General features: G+C 41.6%; 1 protein-coding gene across 2 annotated transcripts in view; it reads left to right on the plus strand.

Annotated features, from left to right (window-relative positions):
• The window catches only part of DHRSX (dehydrogenase/reductase X-linked), a 203,943-nt gene that overhangs the window by 150,483 nt on the left and 41,181 nt on the right, over positions 1-12,279 (plus strand). For both annotated transcript variants that reach the window (XM_029960845.1, XM_018071192.2), the window contains exon 5: positions 6,500-6,707. In XM_029960845.1, coding sequence (XP_029816705.1) covers positions 6,500-6,707 — 208 coding nt within the window. The remainder of the gene's footprint in view (positions 1-6,499; positions 6,708-12,279) is intronic.

Below are 12,279 nucleotides of genomic sequence, written 5' to 3' on the forward strand. Positions count from 1 at the left end.
TAGGATGGCGGAAACCTTGATTGCAAAACATTTGAGTTTGCTGATTGAAAGTCTTTTAAACAGAATTAAACTATAAATGTAGCATATATTATTAAATATCAGAAAATTAATAAGAAAGTAAGTATCGGAGCAGAGCTAGGATGGGTAGTGAGGAAGAAGAGAGGCATTAGGTGTGTCTGAACTGTAGGAGATGTCTCAATCAGAGTTTGGAAATGCTTAGACACCACATAATGCTCAAGAATTGAGTCCTTATTTTGGGGGCTGGAGTCTCTGTTGGGCATTGATTGAACATTCTGTTGCAGTGAGGCAGTTCTTGACTGATCTCTTACTTGCAAGTTTACTGATGTTTAGCAGAGATGAGAATTACCCCTCCTGATGGGGATGTGATTGGAACTTTCCTTCTGCTTGGTCACCGACTTCCACATAACTTGTAGAAAGAAATTTGTAACTTAGTCACAACTGGTTGAAACTGAAGGGGGGATGGAGAAGCTGGTAGGAGCCTCAGAGCCAGGGATGATGGTTCCATAAGGAAACCAGCCGCAGAAGTGAGAGGACAGTGAGCCAGGCGTTTGACAGGCAGATGCCTGCAGGGTGCAGAGTGATCTTGTGATTGAGACACAAAGGTGCTAGAGTGGCTGAGTAAGAAACTTAGAGACAAGGAACTTACTGTTTGCAGGGAAGCAGAGAGGCAGATGAAGGTGATATGTGTATCTGGGGCCGAACCTCTCCCCTCCTTCCCAAACACATGCAGTTCCTTGATAAGATCAGCATCAGATCACCAGATTGTGGAGGTAAGGGAGGAGGGGAGCACAGCCCGGAGCTTTGGCTGGGAAGCTGAACACTGTCCTTGGTTGGTCAGGGCTTTCATCTTCCCGGCACAGGGAGTTGGGGAAACTTTCAGGAAGCCACTGTGCAGAAAAGGCAATGGGTAGAGCCTCTTGCAAGGGAGCAGAAGGTGAGAGCTAGTGGGAGGGAACTTGTTCTGTGCTGGAGCAGAGGCTCAGTCAGATTCCTGTGGAGGAGATGTCTTGGGATGAGACAGGAAAGACCGAATGCTCTGGAAACTGAAATCATCTCCTCTGCAGACCCAATCTCGGTCCCTTCTCTTTATCAAACCTGTTTTCACAGTGCCTAATACCCTCAAGGAAAGGTCCATGCACAGGACATTGTCCCAGCACTGATGCCAGACAGGCTGACAGCAGGTGTCTTTGCACCTCCTCAAGGGTCAAGTGCATTGGTGTGAAATATGTGTGTCATCTACATGTCATTGTTATGCCCTGGGGTAAAAATTCTTGCTTTCCTTCACTTTTTTCCCATTTTGCTTTAGAAAATTGCATATATACTTATAAAGAGCTCAAAAGATATTAGGAAGAGCGAGAGTCTGAGCTCTCTGAGGAGACAAGAAGCAGGATCATACCATTGGAGAGCTGTACCAAGCTTCATCTGTATTTTTGTGGTTTTCTTCTAAACTGTTGGGATTTTTACCTTTTCAGCTTTTATATACTGTTAATCTGGCTTTGTGTTTGGTGCTGTCTAGACTTGGAACACTTTTGTGGGATACCAATAGGCATATGACATACCTTTAGCACTGGACTATGGGTTAGGGATGTGGCTTAGCAAGCAGTGTGTCGCAGCAGTGCTCTAAATTCACTGCTCTGCAGCCCAGATGAGGTGTACCTGAAAAAAACAATCATGTGGGTACAGTTGTGTCTCCAGAAAGCAATTCTGGGGGCAATTCTTCCAATAAGGCATTGCCCCTTCTTGTTGCTCACTAACCAGGAGTATTCTAGGATCGCATAGCCCAGATGAATAAGGGGGAACAAGCAATCTGGGATAGGCAGCCCAGCCAGGAAACTTGCAGGGTTCATCTGTTCAGGAGAGAAGTGGGCTATACTATTTTATATGTAGGTACATCCATAGCTGTTTTGGTGTATGGGTGTGAAGAATAAAGTGGTTTTGACATTCAGTTAAGTGAGGTGGGTTGCCTTGTGTGACTGCACTCATGGGATGGAAAATGCTGCTAAATGCATTGGCTAAACCAGTACAAAGCCTGTATGGAGGAAAGGCTTTGTGCTTTTACTGGAAGTACTGTCTCAGTTAATTTTTACCCTGGGGAATATTTTTGATACAGGATGTATCTCTTCCCTGTAAATAGCAAAAATTGGGTGAATGTAATTATTTAGGTTCACCTCCTGCTGTGAAGGTGTTACTTGGCTGACCATTTGCATTATCTGCCCAGCCTTTGGGTGTCTAGGGATAAAAGGACTTGTGTGAACGGGATCTGCCCTCACATCCTCTTCTGTGAGCCTGGCTGGGAAGGAAGACATTTTGTTCTGCATGTGAAAAAGAGATTCTAAATCTTTCTTTTGTAGTGGGTTTGAGAGAACTGACTTTAAAAACCTCCAAGTAGCTCACTGTAAATATGTTCAGATGAGTGAAATATTTGTATTTTTACAGCTCTTAAAACATATTTTGTAATGGAGATGAAGGATGTCTTTGCAGTGGGAGGTACAGGAGTTACAGCAATGTTTGTCATCGTCTGCAGTATGAGCAGGCATAGTAAAAATTCTCCTGTATAATTCAATAAAAATGTGGTATGCCTGGCCTGTAATATTTACAAGTATCATAAATTTTTTTGGTTATGTTGTTGCGCTATCAGATCCATTTTGCTCTTAAAATCACACAAGACTTGATTAATTGATGGATCAGAAACCAAGAGTTTCATTAGAAACTTTAATAGAAAATCGCTATAAGTGCCTGTTTACAAAGACAGTTCCCTTGAGGTATATTCATTCTTTGAGTGAAAAATACAACTTTTGCCTAGTCATAGAAGCAAAAAACGATAGAATTTTTTTTATTCATTAATGCTAATTAAAAATATGTATAATTTGACCATATTACAATAAATGCAGAACTGCAGCACATTGGAGTGTATTACTGTATCTGTAAGAAGAGCAGCTGTTCAGCATAGTTATGCAGAAAAATATTTTCCTTATTCTATTTTATTTCTACTCCTGCAAAGCATACATCCATGTGTCATTTAGGCAGTTTTCTGTGCACATGCTGTCAGTCTTTTGCTGGAATATTTCAGTAACAGCTAATCAATTACAAAGTAAAAGTTCATGTTCAGCTTATTTATTAATTCATTTTCTAATGCCATGCCATCTTCTGGAGACAATCCAGCTAAATCAGGGGAAAAAAAGTATAAGATGCTTGTATCAGAAGTGAGGTGTTTGACATTAATGGTTTGTGTGCTGCCACTTCAAATTTCACATGCACTCCAAAAAAATGATGAGGCTGACTATTGATAATTAAAATCAGAAAGATACTGAGTTGTATGGATTCCATACTAGAAGAATTGTTCTTAGTTTGCAATGAAGAGATAAGGGGTTTGCTAATGTTTCATATAGTACTGGATTAATTCAAAGAATTAAAAATAGAAGCAGTTTTCATTCTTTGAGTTACCATTTGGGGCCCTTAACTAAAGCTGATGATGTTTCTGGACAAGAGAAAATCAATAGCATGCCAATTTTAGTATCTACTGAATGTTAGGTAGTTAATAATTTAAAAAAGAGAGTTTGCTGTTACACTTCCAAGGTTTTCCCTTTTTTTCAGGGAAGCATCCAGGTTCAGTTGCCTGTTGGGTATTCCTTTGTATGCTCACTTTCAGTGAATTAAAATGGCTTCTCCTCAAATAAGAGAAACTGCCCTCAGACTGCACGGCAAGATTTTTTTGACAGCCTTAATATGAACCACCTCAAAGATGAGAGCCTTTAAAAAAAGGAAAAAAAAGTCTTTCAAAGGTGTTCAGGCTTGTTATTATTTGACCAGCTATTGAAGACAAAAAGGGAATTGTAGTAGCATCAAATGCAAGCAGAGGTGATTGTGACTGCTCAAACACTTGACCACAATTTCTTCTCAGAGGGCACCTCTGAAGAATGAGCAAAATAATTTTGGGAAGTGTGTATCTTAACAGTTGTGCATTGCATGAGTGAAATTTTTTTCTGTCTCCTGACCTGAGCTCAGGTCTGTTTTTTCTTCCAGGATGCGCAGCGCAGATGGTGGAGACTAATTGGGGTGGAGGGCAAAGCCTCTATGTGTTCTTGAAATCCTGTGCCTCTCTGGAGGTCAGGGGGGCAGTTGCTGTGGCACAGGCATCCTCGGGGCTAATGTGAGCAATGACAGCCTCCCCGTGTTTGCCTGCTGGTCATGATGCAAAGCTGAATGGCTGTAGCAGCTGTCTAACACACTTCTCTCAGGACAAATTCCTCCATCCCTCTGTCTGACTCAGCCACAGAAATGTGTCTGTGCATGGAGGGGTCCTACAGTGAGCCCTGCAGCAGCCCCGGCAGATGCAGAAACAGCATTTGGGGTTCAGTGCAACCTTGTTGTGCCAAGGCTGTTTTATGTTGGCTGCCTTTTCTTGGGCTTGTATTTTACCAGTGTTGCTGCAAACAGACCTCTGGCAAACTGTTTCCTTCTGCCTTTTCCAAGTGTCAGAGCTTTGGAGGGCAGGATGAGCCTCAGATATATGCAGATCTTTTCCTTGTATCAGCCCTGGTGCTCTGAGATGCAGCAGTGTTCCCATCTGCCCTCCAACAGCTCATGCTGAGTTCTGTCTTTGTTAAAACTTGTACTGTAGCAAGCCGAGACTTGGTCTAGGAGCTTGAGGTTTGTTGCCGTTCCCACCTTTTCCTTCTTCCCAGAAAACAAGAAAAAGTCACAACTGGGCTTGTCTCACGTTTGCGTCTGTCCATAACCTTCACACCAGATTTCAGTCCCAGCCATGGTTCGAAGTGTGATTGTATGCACTTTAGAAAAGAAATAGAACTCTGTTTTCAACTCCAGGAGAATTTGCCCCATCCATCAGACTAAGTGCTGCTGAAGAAGGAGAATACAGTGTGACACCTCACCAGATGCCCTCTAATTTGTGTCTTCCCATAGTTGAAGTTGAGATTTGACACGCAGAGAAACCACATCTGCTAGCTGGGTTTTTCTGTCATTCGGAGGGTTCTGGGAAAGTGGCTATAATGACAGAGGGAGATGCTAATCAGAGCTTTTGTAGAGCCTTATCATGTAATTTGCGTTGTGTTTCTTTTGTTGTACCATCAGCCAGCATCGTTTATGTACAGTCTTAAGTTACTGTGTTACACCCAAACCTTTTGATTTCTCAACCAGAAGATCTTCTAAAGTTTCTTCCCCTCATGCTCCTTCTCCAGTTTCTCCATTAAGCAGTAGGAAGCTATAGGTGAATTGCTATGGGTGTTTGCCATACTAAAAACATCTGAAAATATCTCCCCTTCTGTCCAAGCAGCAGCAACAAAGCAGGACTGTTGGGTGGCAGGACCCCCAAAGGAGTGGTGTAGAGGCTTAGCATGTACAATTTAAAATGGTCATTTAAAGTGCCATCACCAGGCTGACATCAAGAAATGGGATGATAAAGGCTACATAATAGGCAGGTGAAGTAGCACAAGGATTAAGCTGATGCTCTCTTATGTCTGTGAGCAGAGGTGGCCTTTCTGCTGTATCATATTCATGTATTTTAGAGAGAAGACAAGCATCCTACAACACTATTTTCCAGGAACCATGTCCATCTGCATTTAAATTATGAAGGTCATGTCCACTTGTACAGTAATTAAATTTTAATAAAATAAGAAGAATTTATAGTATTCAAATCTATGCTATAATTGAGCAGGATAGTTATCCCCCACACAGCCTCAGTACATGATATAATTTATGCATGAGCTCAGAATTTTCTGCAAGATGCTGAAATCAACATTGCACTTTAGGGATGTGGATACTTACTTATTTTAGACACTGTGTTTGAAAATTGTGGTTTGTAGATATTTATGCAAAAATATTGCCAAAATAAGCATTGAAAACCTCATTTCAATATGCAGCTGCTTGTAAGCACAGTAATTAAGATATATTGGGTAACTTTACTACATCTTTTCTTACCCACACCAGTGAGATCGAAGTTACAGATTTCAGATGCAGACTCACCAGATCTTTAAACTCCAGCCAGGACTCAGGAGAAAGGTGTCTGGGAGAGCAGATCTGCTGCTTCTCCTGGTCTAGTCACCACTGCTCTGTGCTCTTTGGTGGAGGAAATGTTCTTGGGATCACCAAACTCTCCCTCTTGCAGATGGATTAATTATTTTTGTGGATCTGCAATATTGCATTCTGGCATGACAGCAGTGGGTTAATTTAGCTTTTAACGTCTTCAAAACACTTTTCACAAATGAACTCATTTACCCTCAGTCCTGCAGGGAGGGAGGGAGGAAGTCAATCTAGATATTACCAGGATAAAGGAACTGAAATGGGGGTTTTGACATTTTTCTTGTCAGAAATCATTCGGTGCCTACACTTCACATACCATCACCAGTCACTCATTGCTCTAAATGCTGTGTTTACACTTTACAGCAGGAGATCGTGCTCCATCTAGCTTGCTGCTCCTCTGAAATAAATCAACAAGTTTTACCTCTACTTTTTCCTCCAGCTGGGGTGATGCTGGTCCCTGAAAGGAAGACGGAGGATGGGTTTGAGGAGCACTTCGGCTTGAACTACTTGGGACACTTCCTGTTGACTAACCTCCTGTTGGATATGCTGAAGCAATCAGGAACGCACAGTCACAACGCTAGGATCATCACTGTCTCATCAGCCACCCATTATGTAGGCGAATTGCACCTAAACGACTTACAAAGCAGGTACCGATCCCTTTTTGGTATTCAGTGATCTGTAGTAAACCTGTGCAGATTAAACTCCGAGAGAGTTATTACTGAGTACTGAATGTAGTAGGGTTTTGTTGCCCTTTTTTTTTTTTAAATGAATGGTGATTCTCAAGCAGTTGCTCAGTTGCTTAATATCTTTCAGGCTTGAACAAAGCTTGCAGCCTTGAGTCAAATATACAAATAATTTATAAGCTTCTGAACTTAGTTTTTTATTCTGGTCTTTGAAAGCCTCACTTTCTGATTGCTATGCTGCGGTGATGGTAGTGGTGCAGTGCCTGGACTCGTCACTGCTTATCAGAGAGACTCTCAATAACTGGGATGTTTTAAAATGGCTTGGGTGAATGCTAATAGACATCGTCCTCAAGTGGATGCATACACAGGGGCCCTGCTCCTGCCCTCAGATGAGCTCAGACAGATGCCTGTGGCTGCTAGCTGCCTGCCTGCTGAGCGTGGGGATGCTGACTTGGCTCTGGGGGGGCAGTTAGCCCTTCCTGCCCAGCTGCCTCACAGCTGCGCCGGCCCATGCTGCCTGCTACTCCTTTCTCCCTGGCAGCTCTGCCCACTGGCCTGCAGCTCCTACCACACTGTCCTCTTTTCCCTCCGCCTCTAGCCTCTGCCTTGTCCTGCAATGTTCCTGACATGCCAGTTCTCGCCCTTGGCTTCCCTCACAGCTCTGCTCTAGCTTCCCCCATCTGCCTCTCAGCCCCAGGCTGTGTCATCCTGCCCATCCCTGTCCCTGTCCCCACCCTTGTGGTCCTTGCACCCTCACACATCAGCCTGGCAATTCACTGCCAATGCTGGAGCCCCAGCTCCTGTCTGTGTGTCCTGTCTGTGCTTCCCGGAGAGCTTACTGAGATCCGAGCTGTGACCACCCGGGGTTTTTAATCCATTAAGATGGGTTAAAATGCATGGACAAATTCTGTGTGACTGCTTTCATTTAGAAAATCTGTGGATGGATGTCTATGGGTTATTTCTAACAGTAGGAAGACATCAAATGATGTGGTAAATGTCTCTGGTATCATACAGGAGCTGTGTAGAGTGGTTTAGTTAAGGGAGGAATGGCAGGGTAACTGAGATGAACTTGAAAATTTCCCCATGCAGTCATGCATGGCAATTATGTGCTTACTAACAGGCTCAAACAGAGCCTGTCTTCTCATGGGCTCCAGAGAGCTTCTGCCTGCACAGAGGCAGTCTGAGGTCTCCATTAATTCCATGGAGAAATTTTGTCTCCATCCTTTGACAGGGACCTCAGCACGTGTTCACAGGTACCTGGCCCAAGGTTTCGTTTTGGAACAAAGACTGAAATTAGAGGGCTGGGCTGTTTCTACTGAAGAGAGTTTACATATGAATGCTGCATTAGGCATGTCAAACTTCTGATTACACGTTATGGCATCAGTTTTATTACAAACCATTGTTTAAACTCTGTGGGGTAGTCACAGTTTAATCTCTTGCTTGTAAAACAACCACAGGAAATTACCCTTACTCTTCAGTTGATGTGTGTATTCATTGTTTCTGATGGGCATGTGCTGAATGGCACCATGCAAGGTGGCTAAGGGGAATGCTATTAGTATGTCTTTGGGCTAAAGTGAGGAATGCAGAATTAATTGCAACTGTTCTGTGTCTCTAGATAACAGTAGTTTCCTTGATTATAACACTGTCTTGTACTATGCCTCTTTAAGTTAGGATCATCCCTACCTTTGATTCATCATTATTAGCCCATGTTTTAAAGGAACCAGAAATGATTCAGTTAGGAAAGCTATGGTTAAGCAAGGACATGACCTGTCTGACATAAAAACTAATAATACACCAGTCATATTTACCTGCAGCGTTCGTGCCCTTTACATTTCTACACTATTGATGTAAGAAGGGCCACAAAGGACGACAGACTCTGACTGATTTTGCCTGCTCGTTCCCACATGGATGTTCTGAATCACTCAGGGGCAGCAGCAGTGCCTGCTTTCCAAGCACACAGGCACACAAGTGGGACCCAGAGCAGGGTGTGAATTCAGCTCCAAACCTTTTCTTGGTTCAGGTGGAAGAAGATGCTCCTGGTTATTTTTTTTTTTTGACCTAACTGACAATAATCCCCCACTCAGATGAATCGTTTGTTATTGCCATAAATAGTGCTGCAAAAACAGTGAGATCACTTGTGTGTTTGAGTGTGTGCCTACAGCATGAGCGGGTGGTTTAGCAGCCCTAGAGGACTGTTGCAGGATATCATACACAGAAATTGCCTACACCACGGGCCCTCAGAGATACCTTGTGATTCAGAGCAGTGTTTAACAGCTTTAATGGATGAGGTAAAGACACCCATGGTAAACACTGTGATAGAACAGTGTTCCACTGGTGCTGCAGTTCTCCAGTGACACCATCTATCATTTTTGATTCTTGTGTGAATGGGAAATAATTCTAAAAATTATCTACTCCTTTTTTCCTTATTTTGAGTTGCACTAGTTAGCCATAATTCATTTTATGACTTGGGTGTATGTTCCCAGATTGGTTGGTAGTCCTAACCTTGCAGGAAGGCAGCAAAACAATCTGGAGTCATTACTGGAGAAAGGGGGACTGTATTCTCTGCTGGCAGCATACTGAATTGTTTACCATATTCTTGTCCATTATTCCTAGATGTTGGTTGGGTTAGTGTCCTGACTGGAGGTGAATGGCAGTAGCAGAGCAGGGATTCATCCATCAAACGCGGCAGAGAAGGAAAGGCAGAAGACTGTCTTGACTTAAAGGAGACAGTAAACTGAGGTTCAGTTCTCTGCTTTACCAGAGACTTTTCTATGGAATCCTTCTACCACTCAGGAGACTGGACTGGCAGTCACAGCTGTGTCCTTTTCTCCTTGTAACTTGTCCTTGGTGCTGAGAGAGCTGATCTGAAACCAGACGTCACCACTATCAGTGACCACAGGGCAACAGCATAACAAATAATTGTTGGAAGGCCTGTCCCATGAACATTGTTAAATGCAGCTTATGTTACTGTCTTCTGTGTTTCCTTTTAGGTTTATTTCTGCCATCTTACCAATCTGATTTTCCCCATGTTACTCTTGTCAGCTCCTTTTTGGTGAGATGGTTAATCTAATTTTGTCTTTATATTCTATGCATTTTACATTATTTTTTTTCCTTTTTTATCTCTTTCCTTATGCCTGCCTGCTTCTTCACCTGTGTCTTTTGAGCATTTTTATCTCAATTGCCTTTTCCCTCCCTATCTAAATTCTTTCTTTTTTTTTTGGACAGTGTCTTATTTCTGCCCACCAATTAATTTCCTTCCCTCCATTTATCTTCCTCTTATCTTCTTCCCCTGGCCCCACTCCTTTTTCTTCCCTATGAATGTTATTTCTCCCCCTTCCTACCCACCCTCTTCACACATACCAGTAGAAGAGACACAGCATAGGTACATCAAGGCAGGATAGAGCTTGTTCCAAACTGGCAGGGCACAGCTTGTTTCACGTGTGTTATTGAAAATGCAAACACACAGGAGCACTGACTGTTCTCCCAGTTCTTTTGCTGAAGGATATATATGAAGAACATCAAACACCTTTGTGGTCTTTTAGATCCAGACCATTTTCAACAGCAATCACATGAGTCGACAAGGGGGATCCCTAAGGCAAATCATTCTCCTTCATCCCTGCTTTAAATATGACTATTTTCAGGGAGGTGAAAGTTTAACAGAAACACCATCTATCTGCAAGCATTTCAACAGTGGTGATTTCAGCAATTGCATGCAAAGCATTATACATTATGTGCTCCAGCAGCACAGCTGGCATGTCGTTTTTTCCTCTTCTGCCTGCCTTAAAGAATACTTTCTAAAGTGAGAGGAGAAAAGAACATGGTCATGAGAGAATTTGGCTGTCTGCTTTTAGCAAAAGCTTGAAGAATAATGTACCATCTACCTAGGTAGAGATAGGCTTGAGCAGTGCACTGGAGTTCATGGTGCTCTTTCAAGGGTGGGATGAAGGACACTCCTTCGAGTACTCTACCAACCAAAGTAAGAAGGTATTTTAGGAAAATAAAGAAAAAAAACTCTATTACCTTTCCCAGACTGTGGATCACACTTAAATATGCACCCTTTCCCAGAAGTTAGCATCTTTGTGTGTTCTGTCTAGCTTTTTCTCCATGACTAACTATTCCTTTTATCATCCTCTCTTTTTGCATACCAAATGGGCCCTGTAATGTTGTGAATCACAGATATATGAACTCTCCCACCACAGTAACACAGCTCCTTTTCTGGTGCACATCTTCTATATATTTAAGAAGAGTTAGTCACACTTCTCTTTTCTCTGCTTTCCAACTGCAGAAAGAGCTGATATTTTTTGAAACTCTCCAAGCTGAATATATAATATATAATTTTTATACTTTTTCCCTGTTGCCCTAGTGCATGAATCATGTCAGAGACAATAGAGGTTAAATGAAAAGAATTGCAAAATTCCCAGCTGCCACATGAGTAAAATAGGGTAAACAGCTCTGCCCAGCACCTGGGAGGATTCAGAAGAGACCAGACAGGTCCAGTTAGTCTCCTCTGTTAAGCAGTTCATAAGGAACTGTAACAGGAAGTATTATGTACTGGTGGGAAAATCTGTCAAGTAAAGTGGCTGGAAACCTCCTGTTCTTGGATAAGCCATGTCCTTCATGTCTTCTTCTGTGTGTGTGATGTTTGTTGGTAAAAAAAGTTGTATTAAATTTGGGCAGAAAGTTGAGGATTTTTTTCCATCAGCATTATTGAAATTTTTGAAAATATTTTCCATGAACAGCAACTAAAAGCTAAAATGTTGTATTACTTTTGGAAAATGTAAATCCATTTTTCAAACCAAAATATTTGATTTCAGTGATTTCAAAATATTTTGGTTTTAATTTATTTGTAATTATCCCTGTGAGTACATTGGCATTTGGATTTTGAAGTATGACAATAAAACTGAAACTCCAAACCTTTAATTTCTAAGCCATCCTATTGAAGTATCTCCATCAGTTTCAAACTAATTTTCCTTTTTTTTAAGCTGTACATTTCTTTAAAGCAGATTTTTTTTTCCTCTGAGAATGGTTTCATGAGTCAACATTTTTTCCAAGGAAAAGCTTTTATTTTTTGAATTCCTGGTTTGTTCCTCCAGTGCCTTCTCACAATTGATCTGTCACTTAAAGTTTCTTTATTCTCTTTGACTGAAAGAGCTGGAAGTGTAATATCTTCAATTGAAGTGAAAACAAACATAAAGGTGATATAGCATAGTAGCAGCATAGTACTGTTGGGTCTTTTTTTCCGAATTTTTATATAATAAAGGAAAATTTGTAAAAGGAAGTAGAAGGGATTTTAATTATTACCCCTTTTCTGTAAATCCATGTTAGTCGGTACAGAAGACTTTTCGCAATTACGTGTAAGAGCTGTGTCACTGGACTGTGGTTAAATAAAATGCTGTGAAAATGCAGAAATTTTAATCATAAAAGATTCTTCTAAATCATAAGATAGATATGTATTATTATAGGTTTTATTTTACTTGAGGAATATATGGTTTTGTTTGAGTTCTATTGTTTAAGCAGCTTCCCCACAATGACTTTT

The sequence above is a fragment of the Manacus vitellinus genome, unplaced genomic scaffold (genome assembly GCF_001715985.3).
Source record: "Manacus vitellinus isolate BGI_N305 unplaced genomic scaffold, ASM171598v3 scaffold_2_pilon, whole genome shotgun sequence".
Lineage (NCBI taxonomy): Eukaryota > Metazoa > Chordata > Aves > Passeriformes > Pipridae > Manacus > Manacus vitellinus.